A 25,844-nucleotide genomic window follows, 5' to 3' on the forward strand; every position below is an offset into this window, starting at 1 on the left:
AATAAGATATATAGGTACTATTTTTTGATATTTGGTACTATATGGTATTACTACATAATTAGTTAAAATTTTGGTACTATATGGTACTATATTAGTTTAAATTTTGTGTACTATATGGTACTATATGAAAATTTTTATGTACTATAAATGTACTATATATTTGTAAATTTTGAGTGGTCACTCTGGGTATGTCTATTAGAAAGACCGCTAGAAGATTTAAAATTCCATATGAAACCCTTGCATCTTTTTCGTATAAGAGGGTGTTCGCGATTTTTGCGCGGTTTGGATTTTTTATGTCAAATCGGCTAGGATTAAGCTAGAAAGGTGTTTAAGGTGTCTATAGAAAGCTCTTTGCATGTCCTAACAAAAACTCCCCAGGATATGGGTTCTATCTCCAAGATTTAGAGTACATATTCAAAATTTTGCATTTTCAAAATTCCTGTTGCATAAAATGTGTTGAAATATTAGAGTTAGACCCCATATCATTTCGAGTTAATTGTCAGGCATGTAATTTTGCATCTTTAGACACCTTAACCACCCTTGTAGGTCAATCCTAGCCAATTTGAGACAAGAAAAAATATATCAAAAACTGCTGTCAAAACTGACAGAATTTTTAAAATTAAAAATTTTTGGGGAAAAAATCACTTTTTTAAAAGAAATTCCAAGACCTGCGAATCAGAAATTGACTCTAATTTATGTATACAGCTTAAAAAAACCTAATCATATAATAAAAAGTATGGTTTTTTAAAAAAAGTTTGCATGAAAAAAATTGATGTTTTTTTTTGCGATTTTACCGACTTTTTTCAAAAGGGGAAAATGTGGTCAAAAAATTGTCTGATCTGCATGCGACTAGTACCGTTAGAAAGCTAATGACCTCAGCTTTCTACTCATAGTTTAAAATGTTAAAAAAAAATATTTTAAGGGGGTGTTCCACCCCCCCAAAGTCAACTGACCGAAATAGCCCCACCGGTGGGGTTATTCCGGTATAGGCCAACCGCCGCCCTTTAAACCGATTTTTGACCGACTTCTAGTTGCGAGATCTTAATGGAACCAAAACAGGCTTCTTCGTTATTGCCATATCGTTCATTTGCACTCTTAAAAACCGGAAAAAGTTTTTGGGAAGTATTTTTTTTTTAAGTTGAATCAAAAAATTGACCGGAATTACCCCGCACTACCCTATCTACTTTATGTTGAGTGGAGTAAAATATAGTAAAAGTGGTCATCTTTTTCGCGTATTTTCCTTACTATTAAGTCAAATTCGCTTATTAGTTTAAACTGTTCTTAATTACATTTCATATATTTCAGGTATATACTATACATCATGTTCATGATTAAGAACTGTTTGACATAATAAGCGCATTTGACTAAATGGTCACAAATACAAACATCTTTATGGAAATTAAATACGCGATAAAAATGACTCCTTTCTAAACATTTTGGGAAATGCCCCTTACCATCTCTCCCTCCCTTCTTCCCTTCAACCTTTTACGTCAGTACATCAAAATTAACTTTCAGCTATTCAACATATATTTTTATTAAGGAAATCAACCCCCTGCACAACTTGTTCATCTGGATCAATATAACAGTCAGCAGACACAGCTAAAGTCATATCAATGTTTTCCTCATGAACATCAACAAATTCGTGGGGAAAATCTTCAAAGTGGTCGGATTTCATCCCAAGGAAAACACTCCTTGATTGTCTTAGCGTAATTATTCTGAAACTAAAACTAAAAAAGATGCGTAAGTTTTATAAACTGACCTTTAACCATTCGATTATTAAAATTACTTTTTTGCCTCTCCTCTATCTCCTAATACAAAGTCTATACTTTCCGTTTACGCAAATGTGTTAAAACTAACGCGCCCCCTTACTTATTACTACACTTCGTATGTAAAAACCTGACCTTGACGATGGATTGATTTGTTTTTATTATCATTGGTTCCTCAACACTGAATTGGTTTTATATGTTTTTATTCTGATTCCATAATTTCTTATTCCATCATTCCTATCCTATCCTCCTATTATATAAAGTAGTAAGCGTTTTTTGTCTGTCCCGAAGGATCTCGCTAACCGCTGAACCAATATTGTTCTCCTTTACAGTGAAGCTTCTTATAGGCCCTGGGAAGGTTTTAAACTATTTTTGGGGAGGGTGTCTTCTCCCCCTCCCTTAAAAAATATTTTTTTAGTCTTAAAACTCAAATTTAAATGGGATGAGGTCGACTTTTCCACCTTCTACCTTAAGTGCCCCTAGAGGCTTCTAGGGCGTATCCGCTAGTATTATAATAAATAACTAGTAAGCTTTTTTGTTTGTAGCTAAGGATCTCGCGAATCGTTGAACTTTACAGTAAAGGTTTTTATAGGTCAAGGAAAGATTTGGAACTCTTTTAGGGGAGGGTAACTCCACCCTCCCAATAATTTTATTTTAAGTCACAAATTGAAAATAAGGGGCCGGGCGGGTAAACGATTCCCCCTTTCCCGCCTTAGAGACTTCTAGAGGCGTAGCCGTTAATGTTACTTAAAGGAAGATAATTAAAAGTGTTTGTAAACAGTACCAAACGACTTTAATCAGCAGCAGCAGAAACTTGTAGCTCCAACTAATGGCCAACTAGGATATCAAAAGCCTCAACAACCATTTCATCATTCACAGCAACCACTAAATCTTCCACAATTAACTCCACATAACATCCAGCAATCTCAAATTCCCCCAAATAAAGTGAATCATCGCCATCAGCTTCAGCAGTTTAATCCAAATATGCGAGAACAGTTTCAAAATGGCCGCCGACAGCAAGTTCTCATTGGTCAACAAAATTATCAAGGTTAGTTTTGATTGGTCAACAACATTATCAAGGTTTGCAACAAAACCATCTTCAAGGCAAAGATTTTTATACTAAATTAAAAGATAGAAAAATTTTAAATATGCAAATACAGGTAGGTATTTGAATTTGATTTTGTTTATCATTTACTAGCGGCTACGACCCTAGAAACCTCAAGGGACACGTAAAATATTTTCTTTTCAATCTATGTTAAGAACAGTTGTTATCAAATCTGCTAGGCGGCGCTATTTATATTCTTTTATTTTTTTTGCGATTTCTCTTGGGAGGTCGGTGGTACCCTCCCCCAAAATTGCTATAAACCTTCTTCATATTGGTCCAGCTTTTAGGGAGATCCTCAAGTACAGACAGATACACAGATATACTTCTACTTTATTATTAGGATTATTATATCTATTTTAGGATTACCATATCGCAATCAATCAGAGAATCCTATTCCTCAGACACTAAATTATCAGCATCCAGGAAATGAGTATGTGTATCACACTGGACCTATAACAATGGATAAAACGTCAACAGAATCCAGTCAGAGTATTGAGATTGTAGTGGATAGGAATCAACAACAGGTAGTAAATTATCAGGAATCTAAAGAGATAATTTGATGACCGATAAATTAATGTACGTACATCCCCAATGATGATACACAAAATTACTGCTTCTGTAAATAAGCATCAGTTGCTGAAACGTTTGAGCACTCAACTGAACAAATCAACCAATCAAAATTTAAAATTTAGTCCCCAAAGTTGTTAAGCCAACAAATGATAAATGTTGGGGACCAGTGTAACAAACAGCCAAATGTCTCCTCCCTCCCTATATTTTTTTTTGTAGGGAAATATACAGGAAGGAGGTTTTTAAATTTCATTGGTTCCCAAAGTTTTATAACCACATTATCTTTTTCGTTGACTTAAAAACATTGGTTACTGTTATTGAACGCTGATTAGATGGTTCCAAACTTTTCAACTAATATTTAAATCTTTAAAGCGGTAATTTTGTTTATCATTATTGGGGGTGTATATCAATTTATCGTCCGTTTATGGAAAAGGAAAATAAAATAAACGGGGTGAGGGGGGGGGGTTATTTTTTTTCTAGTGGGGTTTTCTCTTATGAGACTGAGAGTGATAGAAAGTACCCTCCCAGAATGGACCGATGGTTCTCCTTTACAGGGTAGCTTAGCTTAGCATAGTTCCTGGGAAGTTTTATATTTTTTTGCAGTGTAGCTACGCGTAAGTCCTTGGAAGGTTTATATTTTTTGGGGGGGAGGTGACCACCACCCTTCCAAGAGAAACGCACCTATAAAAAAAATTAACCCCCTACCCCCCCCTAGATATACCACACTTTTCTGGGATCTTGCTGTGTCAGGTATCAACTGTTGGGAATATCAAAGGATGACTCCATGCAAAATTTGAGCCGGATCCGGCCAAAACCGGCCGTGAATTTTATGAAAAACCGTTTTTTTCCGGTTTTTAGGGGGTATCTGTAAATCGATTCAGCTGGAGCAAAACCGGTTAGAGGTACAAAAAAATTTAATTCACATGAAATTTAGCCAATGCAATTGCCTACAAAATTGTACTTCATCATCAACTTGATTGGACAACTCTTTCTCCTCCTAAATGTCCATTAAAACCTCGGAAACGGCAAAAATCGCCAAAAATCACGCCTTCGGCGGCAAATAACGGCTAAACGGTCAGCCGGAGGCGAAGGAAACATGAATAAAGAAATGTCTGCCTCAAAAAGTTGTTCAACTTCAAAGAGATGCTTGAAGTCACTAAAACGACTCCTTCCCCTCCTTTAAGGGGAAAAACTGAAAAAACATGATTTTCAAAAGTATGCCCACTTCGTGGGTGTGGGGGGCACTGAACCTGTCACCCCAGGGTCACCAAATATAAAGTCTAGTTGGCCCACAATGCTGAATTTTCACCAAGTGAAAGTCTTGTGTCATTATCTCTTATGAGAAAAAAGTTATTAATTAATTAAAATTTCAAATTGTGATTTTTTGATGGATTTCTTTGATGAAATGACAGGACGGTCAATTTTTAGGCCATTTTTTGCGGTTTTTGGGCCTTCACGCCCAAACGGTTTGAGATAATCTCACAGGACCCTTTGCCCAACCTAAGTCTGGTTATTTGTGAGGTCTAGGAAAAAAAAACAGACTTACGCAAAAGATTATAATTATAATCTTTACACAGAAAAATGGCACGAGGTGAGGGTTTGAGGGGGCAAAATGAGCCGACCAGCGATTTTTGACGGTACGCAGCGACGTCGTGCTTCATCCAATCCGGGATTTTTTTTTCTTAGACCTCACAAATAACTAGACTTAGGTTGGGCAAAAGGTCCCGTGAGATTATCTCAAACCGTTTGGGCGTGACGGCCCAAAAACCGCCAAAAATGGCCTAAAAATTGACCGGCCTGTCATTTCATCAAAGAAATCCATCAAAAAATCACAATTTGAAATTTTAATTAATTAATAACTTTTTTCTCATAAGAGATAATGACACAAGACTTTCACTTGGTGAAAATTCAGCATTGTGGGCCGCCTAGACTTTATATTTAGTGACCCTGGGGTGACGGGTTCAGTGCCCCCCACACCCACGAAGTGGGCATACTTTTGAAAATCACGTTTTTTCAGTTTTTCCCCTTAAAGGAGGGGAAGGAGTCGTTTTAGAGACTTCAAGCATCTCTTTGATGTTGAACAACTTTTTGAGGCAGACATTTCTTTATTTATGTTTCATTCGCCTCCGGCTGACCGTTTAGCCGTTATTTGCCGCCGAAGGCGTGATTTTTGGCGATTTTTGCCGTTTCCGAGGTTTTAATGGACATTTAGGAGGGGAAAGAGTTGTCCAATCAAGTTGATGATGAAGTACATTTTTGTAGGCAATTGCATTGGCTAAATTTCATATGAAGTAAAATTGTTTGTACCTCTAACCGGTTTTGCTCCAGCTGAATCGATTTACAGATACCCCCTAAAAACCGGAAAAAAACGGTTTTTCATAAAATTCACGGCCGGTTTTGGCCGGAACCGGCTCAAATTTTGCATGGAGTCATCCTTTGATATTCCCAACAGTTGATACCTTGACTCAGCAAGATCCCAGAAAAGTGTGGTATATCTACCCCCCCCCCCCCCACAAAAAAAATAATTTATATTTTACTTTATCTTTTTAAATCGAAAATAAAAAAATGGGTTATCTAATTCAACTCCCCCCTCCTCTAGTGCTCCTAAATACCTCTAGGGGCGTAGCGGCTAGTTTGAAGATAATACCTTGAGTACCGTATTTAAATTTAGGCTAATTGGATATTTTCTGGACAACCTCAACAACCAGCGCCTAATTATTATACAAATCAGGTATATTTTCTTAGATAATGTACCCGTTTATTTAAATTAAATAACAGTGTCTAAACTTTTTAACCAATATTTTTATATAATATTCATTTAGATCCCTGTATTTCATTCATTTTTATTTTCAGATTAGACCAATGAATTAAAAACCTTCAAAACGCGAGATTTTTATTTCAAATCTTCAAGGATTTTAAAATTATCAAAGAGTTTTAATTAGTTTTTATCCAACCTAGTAATTTTATTTACAAAATTGACAATTTTATGTAAACACATTATTGAAAACGTATTTGTAATGCTAGAAACACCAAATTAATATTTATGCTATTTATTTAATGTGATCTTTTGTGACTGTTATGTTTGGGTCAATTGTAGTTCACAGTAAAATGTTAAATGCTAGAAATCCAAGAACCTAAAAGTCTTCTAACGGCCAAACGGTGGAACCTATGGATTATGCACGCACAAAATTTAGACCGACAAAATAAGGCGGCCTACAAATAATCTGAATAGTCATTAATCAATAAAGAACAGTTATCTCGCAAAAAAAACTCTTATTTCACTCTTTTTTTTATTGAATCCTTTTCTGTGCATCATTGGACCTTGGCTATTTGAAGGCCTTCCTATACTGCTTAAAACGTTGTGCGGGCATGATATGTACGTTCAGCCGTTTAGCAGCTAGCAGCATCTTTAAAGTACATAGATTTTCGGAGACCAGGGACATTTTACCGTGAACTGCACTAGATCCTTTTATTTTATTATAATAAAGCCTTTATCTAAGTTAGTCCAGTTCTAAATTCTAGTCTTAATTTCAGATAAAAATGATAAAATAGTAAATAAAATGTCTAAACAGACAACCTTGTTCCAAACCTGGGGGTACGAGGGCAATATTCCGAGCCAGGTATGAAAATGATCAACAACTCCAAGTACACTAATGCAGAGAGGGAGGGAACATTGGGCTGTTTATTACACTAGTTCACATGTTTTACAATAACGTTTTCAAATTTGTTAGCCTACCAACTTTGGGATCTTCTATTAATTTTGATTGGTTGGTTCAAAAGTTGAGTGTCCAAACGTTTCAACCACTTTTAGTTATCTACAGAAGGGGTAATTTTGTGTGTCATCGATTTGGTTCTAAATAAATTTATTAAATCATTGTCTTATCCATAAAGATCCCCGTTACCATTCTTATCTTGATTACACTATGGTTGACTTTGTACATGACTTTACTTGATTGATTGGTTGGTTGGTATACGATGGCTTTAGTGGATTCTTTATTACACCTACAGAAAGAAGAGAGAAAGAGGAAAATGGGTTCTTTATTACAATAGTCACCAAAGTTTTGTGATCATGTTTTCTTAATCGTTGGCTTAACAACTTTGGGACTTAGTAAATTTATCGGATATTGTCTTATCCCTTTAGATCCCTGTAAAGATTAAGAACGACATTATTACTGATTAGCGTTTGTTTTAGAACAATTCTCAAGTGAAGCAAAGCCAACGCAAGAACAGCAGCAACAATGGTCCGCCACCAGCTAGAAACAATAATAACCAGGGACAGGAATAGGGAGTCTAAAAATAAATCAGGATCATGGAAAGAAAACGAAGTAGTGGGTTTCGTCGTATTTTCACAGTAGCTTCTTCCTATTTCTAGCCTCTGCAAAGGGCTCTAACCTTGCGATGCCTATTTCCTAACCTTGTGGGACAATCATTAATATTTACCCAACCTAACCTAAAATAACCTATCAAAAGCCACTTTAAAAATACGCAACCTGCTACTTCGTATTCTTTCCATGATCCATAAATCTTTATAATAAAGTTTATGATTTCGTCTGTCTGTGTGTAAAGAAGGATCTTGCTAACCGCTAAATCGATCTTCCTTACAGCTTCTTATAGGTTCTGGACAGGCGTATAACTATTTTGGGGGAGGGTACTACCCTCCCAAGATAAATCTAAATAAATCAAAAATAGTTTGCAATAAGTTCAATACAATGTTTCCTTTTAAATATAATTAAAGACATTTTTTCTATCGAAATCTTTTTAATAAGGTTTTTATCCAAGCTATAATCAACCATTCTATGACTCCTTAAATAGAATCCAGACGGAAACATTGAGAATGATCCTTTTGTTGACGGAAATGATGAATTTGATAATATTGATGGTATGGAGGAGGATGCATTTAGTGATGATGATGCTGAATTTACAGCTGCTCTTGAACAATCATTGCAGGTTAGTTGAAGGGATCTTAAGGGATAATACAATGGCCAATAAATTGATGTTCTGTACATACTTAATGGTTATGCACTAAATTATCCCTTCTGTAGATTGAAACGTTTGGATACTCAACTTAATGAACCAACCAATCAAAATTCATTAAAAGTACCCAAAGTTGTCAAACCAACGAATAAGAAAACGTTGGGGACTAGTGTAATAAACAGCGCATTTTCCCCTCTCTCTCTCTCTCTCTCTCTGGCGATTTTCTTCTATATTTTAGTTTCTTCTAAAGTCTGAAACATATTCTATTTTAGGACTACGAGGACACTATGGATGGTGGCACTTCCTCCCACAGGAAACATTTCAATTTTTAAGAAAAAATACTTTAGAGTAGAGGATGAAGCATAAGCCCAGAATTTTTTTTATTAAGAGATAAAATCTTAAAAATAAAGCAGCTCTCATTTAGTATATTTTAAACAAATTTTCATTTTTTTGCGTATTTTCCGTTAAGTTGGGTTTTTAATCAAATGTCAAAGTGTTCTTAATTATAACCAAATGCATATATGGAATGGTCCATAATTAAATTAAGAACTGTTTGACTGCAATTCACGGAAAATACGCCTAAAAAATGAGCTCTAATACTTATATCTAATATAAATGTCCTTGATAATTTGAATTGGTGATTCATAAGACGATTAGACTTAATATTTAATTATAACCTCTCTATACCTAAATATAATTATCTGATTATTTAAGTACGTTGTAATAAAGCGTCCTTTATTTTAGTATATTTTAATTTTATGAAAGATTTTATTTAGTTTTTTTCTGTTTATACAAGACAAAAATTTAAATTGCTTGTTTTTCATATAGTCTGAGTAGAAGAACTTTTATGAATGTTTCTTTTGGCTTACAATAATGATTAAAATCAATCCAAAGTTGAAATGTTAAATAATAGGAACGTGACAAACATAACCGGAGCTTCCCTACAAAGTCCAAGTACAAGTTATGTACACCGTACACCAGGTGTACAAAATGTACAACGTACTCCCGGTGTACAAAATGTACAACGTACTCCGGGTGTACAAAGTACAAGCAACATATTTCGTACTCCAAATGTACAACGCACGCCCGGACAAAATACTAGCTACGGATTTCAGACACCAAGTAACCAAAGGAGCCAGCAAGCTACACAATATAGTAGCCAGGTAATACATTTTCAGTATGGCTTCGAAACTGATTAACATCCGCTGGATTAGAACCGGTTCCAGGCAGGGTTGTCGAATTGGGCACTTTTTTTGATATTTGGCGGCCCAATTGCCCAAAAGGGTTTTAGGCGGGTTTAGGGCACCCAAAAGTGGTTTTGGGCACCCTTTTTGGGCAAATGTCGTAAAAAGCATATAAAATAGCCTAAAACCATACCTAGACTTATTATTAGAAATAAAATAGCCTAAAACCATCTCAGGACTTATAAAGGCTCCACTGGAAAGTAGAACCATATCGGTTCAGCAGTTAGCGAAATCCTTCTCTAGATACAAAAAAAGCTTACTAATTTATATAGTTCACTAGCGGCTACGGCCCTAGAGGCCTCTAGGGGCACTTGAGGAGGGGAGAGTCAAATTTGATAATCCAAAGTAAAAAAAATTGGGGGGGGGGAATATTTTTTTTTTTTGGGGGGGGGGTGGGTTTCCTCCCCCCCATTTTGATTTTTAGTTTTAAAAAAATTAAAAAAAAAGTTTTTTGGGGAGTGTAATTTTTTTCTAGGGGCGATTTCTCTTAGGAGGGTGGTGGTACCCTCCCCCAAAATAGTTATAAACCTTCCCAGAACCTATAAGAAGCTACCATGTTAAGGAGAACCCGATCGGTTCAGCGGTTAGCGAGATCCTTCGGTACAAACACACAGACAAACAAACAAACAGACACACATCCTGTTACTTTAGTATAAGGATATCACCCAAAAAATAGGCCCGCCCCCCCTCTTTTTTAATCCCCTCCCCCTTTTCTCTCCCCCTAAAAGGGGGGTGCCCAAAACTGCCCAAAAGGACCTTATATTGGGCGGCCCAAAACCACCCGCCCAAAACTGCCTGCCCAAAAGCGCCCGCCCAAAATGACAACCCTGGTTCCAGGTGTGTATATTCATTATATTCATATTCATAGGCCCCAGAAGTTACACCAGGTTTGGATCTAAGTGCGGGGGCCACCTGGGTATATCCAACAAACAAATTATGTTTATATTAGGTTAAGTTAAGTAAGGGCTAACAATTGTATAAATATATTCTCTTACAGGCCCCAGAAGTTATACCAGGATTTGATCTAAGTGCGGGGGCCACCTGGATATATCCAACTAACAAATCATTCAGACAATACCAGGAACAAATTATTGCAATTGGAATGTAATTCCCTGCTTTCATCATTTACAAAGGGCTAGTTGCACGAAATTCATTTAATCATTAATTTAGTGAACAGCATATTTTTCCTGTTGAATGGTTAAAACTACATCTAAAGGGCATACATTTGAAAGAATTTAAATTTTCTTTCACGTAGTTTAAAAAATATCTAGACTTAAAAACCATATTCTTATGATATATTCAACTTATATGGCTGGTAAAAACAGCTTGTCGACTATTTTAGTTGTGCCTAATTGTTTGTGTTATAATTTATCGTAATAAAAAGTTATATATATTTGATGTTATTCTAGTAACTTATGCTTGCAATTAAACTCATTAAATGCACTTAATGCAACTATCCCTTGTAGATTTTAAAATTGGAGCGTCGGGAGGGGTAGTTGGGGATGTATTACTATCTTTTTTTATTCTTCAAATACCAAGTCAATGAAACTGAAATAATTTTTGCCACCAGTTTGATATTGTAAAATCTTGTCTGTTTGACAACACCCTGGTTTGTCTTCCCACAGGGCTGGGCAAAACTTTCATAGCTGCTGTCGTCATGTACAATTTCTACAGGAAAAATATGGATTTATCTTCATTCAATTGTAAACTTAGCTGGTTTACAGGTGTAGACGATAAGACAATTGCCGATAAATTGGTGAATATTCACAAGATGCACTAAATTACCTCTTCTAAAATAAAAATTCACCCAAGTCTTCAAATTTGTTCAGCCAATGAATATGAAAACGTTATTATAAAACTTTGGGGAATATTTTGATAAACAGCGCATTGTCCCCTCACTTTCTGGTTTTTAGCACTTTTTTTTGACGTAATTTAGAACCGACATTTGTATTTCTAAACATTTAAAATCCACATTTTTTCATTTAAGATGGTATCCACAGGGTAAAATAGTGTTCATGGCCCCAACTAAGCCACTAGTGGCGCAGCAAATAGAAGCTTGCTTCTACACTATGGGCATTCCACAGGAATAATCACTTTAAATTAGTAGAATCAGGGATTTTAAGGGATAAGACAATGGCTGATAAATTGATGTATTTCTTATTTAGACTACACAAAATTACCCCTTCTGTAGATTACAGTTAGTGGTTGAAACGTTTGGACAACTAAAAAAATTGCAATTAAAAAGCAGAGTTTGCTTAAGTTAGTGTGGAGTGTACTTGTACCTGAATCGTCACCGAGCCATTAATATGCAGAGAGAGATGGTACAATGGGCTGTTTGTTACACTAGTCCCCAAAGTTTTACAATGATGTTTTTTTGTTGGATTGCTTAACAACTTTGGGGACTTTTCTGAATTTTGATTGGTTGGTTTATTAAGATGAGTGTCCAAACGTTTCAGCCATTGTGATCTACAAAAATGGTAACTTTGTGTGTCAGCTGTGAGGATGTACATCAATTTATCAGCCATTGTCTTATCCATTTAGATCCCCGATTAAAATGATTGTACTTGTGACCAGAGTGACTGCATGGAAATGACTGGTTCTGTAAATGTAGGAATCCGTAAGAATGGATGGCAAACCAAAAGAGTTTTCTTTCTCACACCACAGGCATAAATGCATTTAGTTATATTATAATAAGGACCAGTTTGACCTAATTAGAGCTTGCACACTACTTTACAGAACTACGCAAAACACCCTTTTTTTTATTTTCCCTCAAAGTGCCTTGTCGAACACAAAACCCTCACTTTATTACCCCACTTTTATATTCAATTTAAATTAAAAATTAATTTATGCCGTTTAAAAATTATTATCTACCTAGCAAAGGAGAAAACCTTAATTTGTGTGAAATATTTGATGGATTTATTTTTAAGACTTTTCAATTGTAATAAGTGTTTGTTTTCTTCATGAAATAGTCAAGAAATATATTTAACAGAAAATTACTACCTACAATATTATCCTATAATAGGTATTTAGTAGTACCTTTCTTGTCTGTAACTTAAGATCTCAATTACAAGGTACTTGATCAAGTTCTACATTTCAGGAAAGCTTCACATAGGTCCTTCGATGGTTTTGGAATATTATTGGATGATTATTCTTGGTATGATTTAAGGCTTTTCGGGAATAGTCCCTTTCGTAACATCGCCCCTTGGCCTTATAAGGGGCGATTCGTCGTATTTTTAAAATGGCTTTTTATAGGTTATTATAGGTCAGGTTAGATTATATTGGGTTACGTGATTGTCCCACAGGTTTAGGTAATTAGGGTTAGAGCCCCCCCGCAGGGGCTAGAAATAGGAGAAAAGCTACTGTGAAAAATACGAAGAATCGCCCCATAATGTGCGATGTTACGAAAGGGACTATTCCCGGCTTTTCTTCTGCCAATCCATTCCCCCTTTGCATTGAATGTAATTCCCCTATATGCTAGGAGCGCAACCACTAGTAAATCTATATAATGCATTTATGATAACCTTTCAACAGGTGATGAGCAATGACCTGGCCCGAGGTCTATTTCCAGCCAGGGAGGTGAAACTTCTGGTGGTGGATGAAGCCCATAAAGCCCAGGGGGAATATGCTTATTGCCAGGTAACTTTATATGTCTGTCCGTCCGTCAGTCAGTCCTCCACGCTATGGTCAATACATACCCTCATTTGTAATTACCTATAGAAAGCCTTCGCCTTTAAAAACAAAAAAGATTATTGAATTTAAGTTATAATTTCTTTATACACTAGTGGCTACGCCCATAGAGGCCTCTGAAGATACTTAAGGTGGGGGGAAGTCGACCATCACCTTTAATTTTAATTTTTAATTTTAATTTAAATTTTAGAGGTATCCTCCCTCACCTTTCCTTGACCTATAAAAAGCTTCACTCTAGAGGAGAACATCATCGGTTCAGTGGTTAGCAAGATGATATCCTTTGGTAGAAACAGATAGAAAGACAAGCAGAGATCAGGTCACTTCATATTATTGTATTGTACAACTCTTTTCAGGTTGCAAGAGAATTATTCCGAAGCGAGGCCCAAACTCGAATCTTGGCCTTGTCTGCCACTCCAGGCAATGATTTACCAGCAGTTAAAGCGGTTCTTCAGGAAAAGTTCATTACCATCTTATTCATTTTTATGGATATGTTACTCTGAGGCTTATGTCACAAAATTAATGGGGTATATTCTTGATTCATTTTTTCCCCTGTTGCAAAAGTATTTCATCTCCCTCCCAAGTTAAAATTGAATTTCCCATCATTCTAAGGTATTTTTGTATCTGTAGATGAGGGTACCAATACCTTTTGCTGATTTTTCAAATATTTCCCCATATCTTTTGTTTTTGGTCGATTTTCAAAAATTTTATGTATTATAGTATCAGGTGATGTTTTCAGTACACTTTTGTCCCTTATGGTTATAATTCTTCTAGATTTTTGTACCAATCGCAAAATTTTAAATATATGTATTTTGCATCAAGTAATGAATTTTAAAAACTTTAGAATCTGTTTATATCTCACATAGAGTTAAGACACGAAGAGTCCCCTGATGTTCTACCATATACTAATGAAAGACAGGTATAAAATAGAGTTAAGACATGAAGAGTCCCCAGATGTTCTACCATATACCAATATTAAAGACAGGTATAAAATAGAGTTAAGACGCGAAGAGTCCCCTGATGTTCTACCATGTACTAATGAAAGACAGGTATAAAATATAGTTAAGACATGAAGAGTCCCCAGATGTTTTACCATATACTAATGAAATACAGGTATAAAATAGAGTTAAGACATGAAGAGTCCCCAGATGTTCTACCATATACTAATGAAAGACAGGTATAAAATAGAGTTAAGACATGAAGAGTCCCCAGATGTTCTACCATATACTAATGAAATACAGGTATAAAATAGAGTTAAGACATGAAGAGTCCCCTGGTGTTCTACCATATACTAATGAAATACAGGTATAAAATAGAGTTAAGACATGAAGAGTCCCCTGATGTTCTACCATATACTAATGAAATACAGGTATGAAATAGAGTTAAGACATAAAGAATCCCCAGATGTTTTACCATATACTAATGAAATACAGGTATAAAACAGGGATATAAAGGGATAAGACAATGGCCGATGAATGTACAGTTACATCCTCAATTATGATACACAAAATTACCACTTCTGTACACGGTTGGTTTTTTTTATTAAATGAATAAGTTAGGGTACAATGTTTGGCACTTTCGATATAAGTAAATGATAATAACAAAGCCACAGAATACGATAATACCTTCAGAAAAATCGATGAAAATAGTTTTCATACTAAATTTTGGTTTTTTATATTTTTTTCTAAAATGTCATGACAGAAGATGTAAAATGTCGTCTTAGTTTTTTGAAAGGATTAATCTTCTCTGAAATCTAAATTATCAAAATATTTTTTTTGGTAAATGATTATACGATATATGTCAAACATTTTAACAAAAAGAAATATTTAAAATTGTGAAGTAGAAACCTGAATAATTTTTCTTGTGGAAATAGCTTTCTGCAAATGTTGATAAACATATGTCTGCTAGCATTAAGATGTTTGTACTGCCAATACACGTTGGGTTTTATTTCTTTAAATGTTTTTTTTTACATTGTATACCAATAACGCAATATTTGCTATCAGAAAACCCCCGACTAAGACTCGCCTACGACCGGATCTTTTAGGATTGCTTTGTAATTCACATTTTTGAAAGTCTTTCAACAGTATACACAGCAAATTCTCTCTTTTTTAACTAACTTTCTGAATAATATACCTAAAGCATTTGAATTAACAAAGAATATGCTAATATTTTTACCATTCAAGTTTATTTAATATTCTAATAAATAGCGCAACCCTCCAAGTTATGGCTACTTTTCATGAACATATGATCTAAAGAATAAGCTCTGACGCAATGTCATACAAGGATATTATAATATTCATTAAAAAAATTGTTATTTTTGCATATATGTTACTAGGGATGGGAATCCGTCGAATTTTTGGGCCGGATTCGGATTCCGGATTCTGAAGGAATCCGTCAAAAAAAGTGACGGATTCTTGCGGATTCCGGATTCTTATTTTTGGCGGATTCGGATTCCGGATTCTAGCAGTATTTTAAAAGGCCGTCCGTCACAGAGGGATAGCTTTTATCGTTAATTTATCACTATGTTACTTGGTTGAAGCCTTGATTTGTTTAAAGTGTTGACTTCCAGCATAACTAAAACATTTACATCACATTAGTAAATTTAAAAATTTAAGTGCTACGTATGTCCTAAAAATGTGCTTGGTATTTTCTAACCTATTTAAATTAAATTTAGCCTACCAATTTAGAATCCGGAATCCGCTATAAAAAACGGATTCCGGATCCGGATTCGGATTCCAAAATTGGCCGAAACTTGGGCGGATTCCGGATTCCGGATTCGGATTCCGGATCCGGATTCCCATCACTATATGTTACATTTAACAGTGTTTTGTGGCTCAAAAGAAAGACAATTAAAATTTATTTCATATTATATAGTTTAAATTGCATAAGATAACCTAGAAATAGTAAAAATGTCCCTTTCTTTTTTTGTCGTAAAACAGAAATTAACAAAGATTTTTATTAAAAAACACCTTAGTGTAAAAATTTAAAATTTTAAATATGGTCACAAAAAGATTCAATTAGTTTATTAAATGTTTCATTTTCAGCAAATGACGATTAATCTCTATTACAAAGAATAAAGTGTAAAAAGATATTCTCGTTTTAATTTTAAGCAACTTATAATGCATTTTAATACCTTTTAATGAATTATTTTTTAAAACATCATTTTATAAAATGTTATTGATTTTTAAAGTTATATATTAGAATGTTTTTAAATTTTGTTAACATTTTGTTTTAAATGTAGAAAATTGGTAATTCTAAACATTCAAAAAATGATTTTATTAAATTTTCATCACTTAAATTGCATGTTTGATGAAATTTTCAACTGATAATTCAAGAAAAATCGTTTAAGTTTTATTATATTTTACTTTGAAATGTTAAAAAATATAATTATTGTCAAAAATGTGGAAGTTATACTTTCCTCAAAAAAAGACCTAAAACATACAAATTAACACGTGTAATGAGATTTTTTTTCTTTCAGGTTTAATTTTAAGTAATTATTGATATTTTTTGTAAAAAGGATTTTATATAAAAAGTTTTAAAACTCGAGTTATGTAGTGGTTCTAAAAAAGGTTGCGAATTTATGCAATTTTCTTGCAAAAAAAATTTTCTAGGATTTTAAAAATAGCAAAGGGTGTTATTAGACGTACTTACAGATACAATTGCTAAGTCATTTTGGCCAAACACTAAAATAAAGTTTTGACATCTGAGGGTCCAACCGTGTGTAGTTAAAAATTAGTGGTTTGAACGTTTGAACTTAACAAAATTTGGTAAAAGTTCTCAAAGTTGTTAGGCCAACGAATAAGAAAATGTTATTGTAAAACTTGTCTCCATCAAGATTTATGAAAATATTCGAAGTTTTAAGTAAACCAATGAGAGATTGTTTACTGTTTATAAACATTGCATTGGGTGCCAGTATAATTTATAGTCTATTATCTTTCTTCCCTGCTTTGTTTCTCATTCTTTTTAGCCTTCCGTCAAATTTTTCATTTTCTAAAAATATTTATGTTTAGGTTCAGAAAATTGTAGTTGGACTAGGAGCTGAGTTGCAAGAGTTTAAAACAAAATTGTTATCTGTCATTGAGGTGTACACAAAGAGATTGTGTAATAACAAGGCTCTAAGACAAGGTTAATATCAACGTATTTATTATCCTTACAATAAAGTAACAGGATGTTTGTGTGTGTGTTTCTGTTATCTGTCATTGAAGTTTTTACCAAGAGATTGTGTAACAACAAGGCTCTAAGACAAGGTATGTATTATACTAGAAGCCTCTAGGGGAACTCAAGGAGGTGGGGGGGGTGTCTGTCATTGAAGTGAAAGAAGAACCTTATCGGTTTAGCGGTTCGCGATATCCTTCGGTACACACAGACAAACAAATAGACAGGGATCATCTTACTTTATTTTAAGGATTTATCATATTACATATTTTTTTTACCTATATTATTAGGTCCCAACCCCAACATCTACTCCAAATTTTCCATTCTCAAATCACGTGACGAATGGCGGCAAAACCCGCCGGGCGGCGTGACGCCCGCCCAGCGAGGCATCGTGGAGGCGGATTTCGCCGTGGCAATGTCGCTGTACCATGGTTATGATCTGTTGACACAACATGGAATGCGGCCGTTCTTCAATTTCTTCACCAAAAAGGAAAAAAATGACTTTTTACAAGTTTAATATTTTGTGGCTATAGAGGCAGAGAGAGAGGGGGGACAATGGGCTGTTTATTACACTAGTCCCCAAAATTTTATAATAACGTTTTCTTATTCGTTGGCTTAACAACTTTGGGGACTTTACTAAATTTTGATTGGTTGATTCATTAAGTTGAGAGTTCAAACGTGTAAACCAATAACTTTAATCTACAAAAGAGGGAATTTTGTGTATCATCATTGTGGATGTACACCATTTTATCGGCCATTGTATTATCCCTTTAGATCCCTGATAAAAAGTCATTGTGAAACCTAGGACGAAGGAGATATGTCAGGAAAGAGAATAAATCAAAGTCTTGGTCGTATCCCAGCCTGGAGGTAAGGAGTACCATAATTACTAAATTAGTGCTTTCCTTCAAAGTTCCTAGCGAGCGTAAAATTCCCTTATTTTTTAGATAAGTTGGAAATAAGAGGTGTGTAGTTGCTCTATATTGACTACCAGAGGCTTCCTTGAATCCTTATACTCAATGTAAACTAGCCTAACTTTATTTTTATATTGAAAAGGCAGAAAATAGCCTAAAACTATATCCAGACTTACTTTTAGAAATAAGATAGCCTTAAAACTATCTTAGGACCTATAAGTAGCTTCACTGTAAAGGAGAACCATATCGGTTCAGTGGTTAGCGAGATCGCTACAGACAAAAAAATGCTTACTACTTTATATAAAAGGATATGCTATATGCTATTAGACCTCTGAAAACTCTTCTCATTATGATTGATTGGTTAAAAATAAAATAAACATTATTTTATTCCCAAAGGGGGGGGGGGGCTATCCGTACTCTATCAATATGCTACATCCTTATATTCTGATTTGCAGGGACATGCTTGATAAACTGACAGAGAAATTCAAAGCTGATAGCCAGCACTCCATGCTTAACCAGTCAAGGATCCATCTAACACAACAGGTAAATATATATTATTTTTATTTGGGGGGGGGGGGGGTTTATAGGGGCTTTGGATTATGAGTACAATAATTCAGGGAGGGCGAGGACAGTGGACATTACACTAGTCCCAAAAGATTTACCTATATTAACGTCTTTTTCTTCTTCGGTGTCTTAACAACTTAGTGAATTTTGATTGGTTCATTCATTAATATGAGTGTTCATACGTTTCAACCACTAATTCTCATCTACAGAAGGGGTAATTTTGTGTATCTTCATTTAGGTTTACATCAATTTATCAACTATTGTCTAATCCCTTTTGATCCCTGCTAGTTATTAATTTTAGGATAGTAACTCTGTGAACAAGAAAGAGGAAGCCCAAGACAAGATAGTTGTCAGCCATCCAAAGATTGAAAAGCTTATTGAAGTTGTGCAGCAACATTTTCAAGACTTTAAAGGAATTATACTCTTTGGCTAATATATGATTAATTGATTGATTAGTCATAGTTTCTAAGGTTTTTTTTGGACCTAAGTTGTCACGGAGTCAATCAAATAATATATGGTTGACTTTACTTATTTCAGCTTAAAAAGAAAAGAAAATGTTCACTTTATCAAGTTTAATGACTTGGCGAAATATTTAAACATTTTCGTTGGCTTAAAAACTTTGGATACTGTTGTAAAATTGTGGTTGGCTGTTTATTAGGTTGATTTTTCACTCTTTTCAACCAACAGTTTTAATCTACGTAAGGGCTAATTTTATTTTTTATCATTGGTAAGGTACAACAATTTATCGTCCATTATCTTGAACCTTAAGATTAAAAAAAACAGCTAATTTAATTTTAGAATGACAAGAAAAAGGTCTTGTGATCAAAGTCCAAATAGTCTGTAAAGTTAGAGGGGGGGGGGGGGGGTATCATATTTGGAGATCTTAATGAATAACGTCAAAGAGTATCTTTTTTTTCTGTCTCAGACAAGGGACAAGATACTAGAGTGATGATTTTTAGTCAATACAGGAATAATAGAGATTCACCAATAACAGTACCTACTATATTCCATGACAAAAATTTAAAAATTATGTGGTTCTTCTAATAAAAACTATCTACTTTAAACTTTTTAACCATAAACATCTAATTTTGAATTTTAAAGTACCTAGTCTTTTTTGCATTTTTCAGTAAACAAATTACAATGAATTTTTAAAAAATCAATACGCTCAACTTACCAATGATCAAAAGTTCTCTAGGTGGTATGTCATTGTCCATATCACTGTTAGTTGTACTGGTATTTGATATACAAAAGATTTAAAATTCCCTATTTAGATGTATTGAATTTAAAGTTTTATGACAAACATAAGCCTTTCAAGCTTGTAATTTACCCATAGAGAAATAGCCTTAAACTTTTAAAAGAACTTATGTGGAAATTGCTTAAAATAGATAATGCAATCAATACAGTTATTATTGAGATCTTAAGCTTCAGACAAAAAAAAACTTACAATATGTATTTATATATTTACTGCTGTCTATTGATGATGTACACAGAGACTCTTTCCATTAGGTTGTTGGTTGTCTAGCAGATTATTCTCTAACTATTATGTATATAATATTGTATAAATATAATGCTGACTATTAATAATGATGTACACAGAGACTCTGTCCATGAGGTTGTTGGCTGTCTAGCAGATTATTCTCCAACCATTAAACCTATGGCTTTTATTGGACAGGGATGACTAACATTTATTAATCATATACAACATTTGTTTATTTTCTTAACAGCACTTTTACAATTTTATAAGGATGAGGGGAAAATGTTTTCAGAATTCTTTTATTTTCTTAACCCCTCTTACATATTTTTTAACCCCACCCCCTTCCCTTTAGCATGGAATCCTGTGCAGAATATACACCCCTGAGTACTTTTAATACTTTTAACAGACATTTAAATATATATGTTGATGATGAAACTAGGCTGGTTCTGTTGGCAAGAAGGGATTATCTCAGAAAGAACAGATAGAGGTATTTTAGTGGCGCAGCTGTTCTACAACACTAGCATATGTTTGACTGTCCGTCAGTGTGAACGGATTGTGAAGGCATAAAGATTTGTACATGAAAACTGTTACTTGCTCATCTGCTATTAAAGATACAAGCGACTGCACCCCTAGCCTCAAGGGGATTTGTATTTAAAGGGTAAAAAAGAGAAGAAAAATAGGCTAAAATAAAAAATAAAATTGCCTAAAAGCACCATGAGACTTATGTTGTGAAGGTTCTCTGAAACAAATGGAATCCCAATCTTTTCAGTGTTTAGTTAGATCTTAAGCTAGCTTCAGACAAAATACCGTACTATTATCCTATTGTATAAAGTAGTAAGCGTTTTTGTCTGTTCCGAAGGATCTCGCTAACCGCTGAACCGATATTGTTCTCCTTTACAGTAAAGCTTTTTATAGGTCCTGGGAAGGTTTTAAACTTTTTTTTGGGAGGGTGTCTTCACCCTATCCCCCCCAAAAAATATTTTTTTTTTATTCTTTTGAAACTCAAATTTAATATGGGATGAGGTCAAATTTTACCCCTCCTAAAATAAGTGCCCCTAGAGGCTTCTAGGGGCGTAGCCACTAGTTAAAGATATAAGACTGACTGTATCCGTCTATCCATTATGTCATTGGTGATAGAAAAGAATTGGAATTTCCTCAGATATAAGGAAATCTTTAGGTATACAAAAGTAACATGATCATTTTGTTAGCTGGTAGCAAGAACACTTGGTATCAATAATACAAAGTAGTACGATGTCTGTCTGTCTGTCTGTCCGTCCGTCCGTCCGTCTGAAGCTTAAGATCTCAGTAACCACTGAACTGATCGGATTCTACTCTTGAGGGTATATACCTATTGGTCCTGTGGTGGTTTTAAGCTATTTTCTTGGGGGGTGGGACACCCCTAACCCCCCAAAAAACAAAAAAATCCCCCTCTTATTTTTTATTTTGCTCTGATACAGGCTGCCGCAGGCTGCCAAAAATATTTTTTATTCCAGCATTTATTTTGAATGAAAGAATAGCAACATTCTCTCACTAAAAACAATAAATATTAATTTTTTTATCACCTCTTGGGGCAAAGCCCCTAGAGGCTAGGGGCGAAGCCGCTAGTAGATAGATAATCTCTTATGTTTTTAAAAGGATAATATCTCAAACAAACCTCAGAAAGTGGAATTTGTTGACGATACTTGTCCTTGTGTAGGTGATCAGTAGGTTCCGGTCAGGTGGGTACAACACTCTGGTGGCTACCTGCGTCGGCGAGGAAGGGTTGGACATTGGAGAGGTGGATCTTATTGTCCTGTTTGATGTATCTAAATCACCCATCAGGCATTGTTTACAAAATATCGTTATTTGAAAATCTAGAAATAAACCTTAAAAAGATAGCCATAGTTGGATTTTTGTCGGAGTTCTTAATTTTTTCAATTAATGAAGCAGAAGGATGCTTGTTTGTATGTCTATTTTACTTTAATAATTTATTAGGGGTATCTTAGCCGATTATAATTTGATTTTCACTGTTGCATTTTGGGACATTTAAGTAACTTTTTATTTCAAAAGTTTTCTTAAAACATTATCTTGTATAAACTTTCGGTATTACAGTTTACTTTCAATCTATGCGAGGGGATATTGCAACCTAAATTGACGACAATTTTTCTCCTGTCATAATAACCACGCATATTCAACATCCATTTATATTGTAAACAATGATTGCTAGACTTGTACAGCGTATGGGTCGTACAGGTAGAAAAAGGGCGGGAAGAATTGTTGTTCTGGTCACTGAAGGATTGGAGGAGAGAAAATATAATCAGTCTCTAATTAGGTAAACATGTTACTTAACTTCAATGTTTTGCTTCTTCCTTTCGAATTAAAAGCACCAAGATGGTAGAATCGCAGCTGCAAGTCTAAAAAAAGTAATGCGAAGCTATAAGATCAGTCTAGGAAATATTTTGTTTTGAATAAAATTGTTTTGTAGTCATACAATTTACAAATGTTTAATTAAGAAGCAGCAAATAGTGCCTATTTAAAATGACATCACAATACAAATGACCAATGATAGGCCAATATACATTGACCAATGGTAAAGTGTATGTAGACTGGCCTATCATTGGTTATTTGAATCACATGACGTCATTTTTATTAGGAACTATTTGCTGCTTCTTAAATTCATTTTTAAAAATTATTTATGATAATGAATTATTTTTATATTTAGTAAGAAGACAATTAACAAAGCACTGTTGGAAAGAAATAAATTGGTCCATGCTCTTTATCCTAACTGTCCTAGGTATGCTTTCTTTATCTTAATATCGATAATAAAATGTAACTTGATGTTTGTCTTTCTGTCTGTTTGTCTGTCTGAAGGAATATACCTACTGGTACTGTGCAGGGGGTTTAGGCTATTTTCTAGGGCCGGGTGGTGGGACTATGGACTAGTAATGTTTTGTTGTATTTTATTTTTTGAATATGATTTTCTAGACTTATTAAAGATAACTGAAATTTTCAGTGAAGATTCCTACAATGTATACATTTTACCCGTATGGCTGTCGGTCATGCTTTAAAAGATATAAACCTTATCTTATAAAGTTTCGTAATTTTCTTTGAGTGTATACCTATCACATTCTTTTCTTTGTTATAACAAATGAACATCTGCTCTTAAACATAAATTGTCCATGTCAATTTCATGATTATTTTGTTCTTCGCTACTTATGGACGTTGTCATCCTTGTTATTTTATTTGCTTAGAATGGTGCCACGAGGTGTAACCCCTGAATGTTTACAAATGAAGATGATCACTGAAGAATTCAAAGCTCCGTCACATTCTGCTTATAACAGGAAACATAACTTTAGTCATTGGAAATAATATTTTCCGTAAAATTAGGTGCAAGCTTCCAGTCAAATGCGCTTATTAAATCAAACAGTTTTTAATTATGAACATTTCATATATAAACATTTGGTCAAAATTAAGAACAGTTTGACTTAATAAGCGCCTTTGGCTAAACGCTAACACACTACGTTATGGAATATATTTGAAAAAAATGACCCCCTTTGTTCATAGAAGCTCAGTTAAAAAATTATATTTAATACTCAGGTCAAAGAGAGGAGGTAGACAATTAAAGTTAAACACATTAACAAATAACCATTGTCCATTAACTTTTATTTTTAATGATTTATTTTGAAAATTTGGTGCTTTTACACAAAGTACCTCTTGAGAACAGTTAGACCCTTCCCTCACTACCCCCCCCCCCCCCCCACCTTAGTTTTAATTGAATTAAATTTAAAAAAAATATCATTATGGAGGGTGGGGTTATCATTGCTAATTTCAGTAGAAAATAAAATATCAATCTTAAAAATGGATGTAAAATATACGTGGATATTATAACAGGAGATAAATTTTTTGGTCGGGCCGAATATCCAGTGGGAGGGGAGGGGGATGAGGGAGATGGTTATTTTAGCCCTCTACAGAGTTTACTTTATTATACATGACCCTCAAAAAAGTATTTTTAAGCATCTGCAGCCCTTATTTCTCAATGAATTATAAAAAAATGCATATGTCCTTGTTCTCCATAGTATTCCACATAAGTAGATATGAAAATATTTTTTTTACCTCTATTAACACCGGAGATTTTTAGAGCTAAAGTTTTGAAAAAGTGACTGAGGAAAAAGTAACTTTTAACATGAAACGACTTTTTTAGCAAAATTAAGGTAGAAATCCTTTTTTTTTTGTTACTAGCAGAAACTTTTTACAAAAATAAAATAAAAAAATTAGTTTTTGAGTAAAAAGCATTTTTTTACACCTATTTTTTGAGTCTTTTTAGTTTAATGATATTTTGAAAAACTTACTTATTAGGCAAAATTGTTTAAGATTAAAAAACCAAATAAATCTTTATGAATATATCAGGAAAATTGTTTTTGTTTCATAATCCTAACTTTAATAAAAAAGTTATAAAGAAAATAAAATTAAAACATAATGATTTTTTTGTCTAAAAAGCTTAATTAACCTCCTATTAAATTATTGAGATGTCAGAAAAGTAGGCGGAGCAACTGTCATAATTAATCCTTTTCTCAAATAAGGGTTAATAAATGCCCTAAAATTTGCAAATAATCAATTCATTCAGTAGTATTTTTTGCCATTAAAAATTTATATTTTTTGGTGGAATAAAAAAGAAATAATTAGTTAACTTGTTTTTCTTTGTGTATCATTATTCAGTTGCCAGAAAAACATAATATAACCATCCAAAAAATAAGAGAAGCAAAAAAAAATTCTTTTTCTCAGTCACTTTTTCAAAACTTTAGCTCTAAAAATCTCCGGTGTTAATGGAGGTAAAAAAAATATTTTTATATCTACATAATTATGTGGAATACTATGGAGAACAAGGACATAAGCATTTTTTTATAATTCATTGAGAAATAAGGGCTGCAGATGCTTAAAAATACTTTTTTGAGGGTCATGCTGTATAACATAAAAATCTGGTGTAAGATCCAAGAAATAATAAATCCTCTATCCTAAAAAATCAAATGCGGTCTTTAAGTGATCAATTTCTTTTATTTTTTTTTATTGGCGAAAATGATGAAAAAGCTATATTCAGAAAAAGTATTGGCGAGCAACAAGGAGGTACGAAATTAAAGGGACGAAAATCTGGCAACAAATATGATGTATTCAGACAAAACTGCGGATTTCTTACAGATACTGATCAGGTTTAAATTTGTTTATTGAGTAGCTGCATTACAATCTTAATAATAAAGTAACAGGATGTAGCAAAGAATCTCGTTAACCTCTTAACCGATACGGTTTTTCTTTACAGGGTAGCTTCTCAGAGGTTCTGAGAAGGTTTATAGCTATTTTAGGGTGGGTACCACCACCCTCCCAAGAGAAATCGCCCCTAGAAAAAATTGCCCCCCAAAAAATTTTTAA

The 25,844-nt window shown here is 34.0% G+C and overlaps 2 protein-coding genes across 6 annotated transcripts in view; both read left to right on the forward strand.

The window, feature by feature from the left end:
- LOC145304311 (uncharacterized) overlaps positions 1-6,979 on the forward strand; it is a 15,253-nt gene extending 8,274 nt beyond the window's left edge. Inside the window, exons 4-9 of one of the 5 annotated variants that reach the window (XR_013874057.1) lie at positions 1,541-1,679; positions 2,546-2,814; positions 3,232-3,395; positions 6,110-6,169; positions 6,292-6,597; positions 6,836-6,979. Coding sequence is in view for 2 of the 5 variants with exons in the window: in XM_080146177.1 (XP_080002303.1) it covers positions 1,541-1,679; positions 2,546-2,814; positions 3,232-3,395; positions 6,110-6,169; positions 6,292-6,309 (650 nt within the window). In the remaining 3 variants the exon portion in view is untranslated. Of the gene's footprint in view, positions 1-1,540; positions 1,680-2,545; positions 2,815-3,231; positions 3,396-6,109; positions 6,170-6,291 lie in introns of all 5 variants that reach the window. The other 4 variants (XR_013874058.1, XR_013874059.1, XM_080146177.1 and 1 more) reach the window with 4 other exon arrangements.
- Fancm (FA complementation group M) overlaps positions 6,417-25,844 on the forward strand; it is a 40,312-nt gene continuing 20,884 nt past the window's right edge. Inside the window, exons 1-26 of the mRNA XM_080146176.1 lie at positions 6,417-6,541; positions 6,902-7,058; positions 7,631-7,709; positions 8,249-8,385; positions 8,685-8,723; positions 9,324-9,575; positions 10,654-10,732; positions 11,222-11,328; positions 11,642-11,737; positions 12,228-12,320; positions 13,188-13,292; positions 13,697-13,793; positions 14,183-14,259; positions 17,351-17,465; positions 17,786-17,983; positions 18,299-18,362; positions 18,862-18,949; positions 19,272-19,381; positions 19,894-19,934; positions 20,563-20,640; positions 20,882-20,931; positions 22,141-22,265; positions 22,651-22,755; positions 23,146-23,217; positions 23,675-23,761; positions 25,516-25,627. Coding sequence (XP_080002302.1) covers positions 6,999-7,058; positions 7,631-7,709; positions 8,249-8,385; positions 8,685-8,723; positions 9,324-9,575; positions 10,654-10,732; positions 11,222-11,328; positions 11,642-11,737; positions 12,228-12,320; positions 13,188-13,292; positions 13,697-13,793; positions 14,183-14,259; positions 17,351-17,465; positions 17,786-17,983; positions 18,299-18,362; positions 18,862-18,949; positions 19,272-19,381; positions 19,894-19,934; positions 20,563-20,640; positions 20,882-20,931; positions 22,141-22,265; positions 22,651-22,755; positions 23,146-23,217; positions 23,675-23,761; positions 25,516-25,627 — 2,466 coding nt within the window. The 5' untranslated portion in view covers positions 6,417-6,541; positions 6,902-6,998. The remainder of the gene's footprint in view (positions 6,542-6,901; positions 7,059-7,630; positions 7,710-8,248; positions 8,386-8,684; positions 8,724-9,323; positions 9,576-10,653; positions 10,733-11,221; positions 11,329-11,641; positions 11,738-12,227; positions 12,321-13,187; positions 13,293-13,696; positions 13,794-14,182; positions 14,260-17,350; positions 17,466-17,785; positions 17,984-18,298; positions 18,363-18,861; positions 18,950-19,271; positions 19,382-19,893; positions 19,935-20,562; positions 20,641-20,881; positions 20,932-22,140; positions 22,266-22,650; positions 22,756-23,145; positions 23,218-23,674; positions 23,762-25,515; positions 25,628-25,844) is intronic.

This window comes from Acartia tonsa, chromosome 13 (assembly GCF_053477335.1).
Source record: "Acartia tonsa isolate MP-2025a chromosome 13, ASM5347733v1, whole genome shotgun sequence".
Taxonomy (NCBI): Eukaryota; Metazoa; Arthropoda; class Copepoda; order Calanoida; family Acartiidae; genus Acartia; species Acartia tonsa.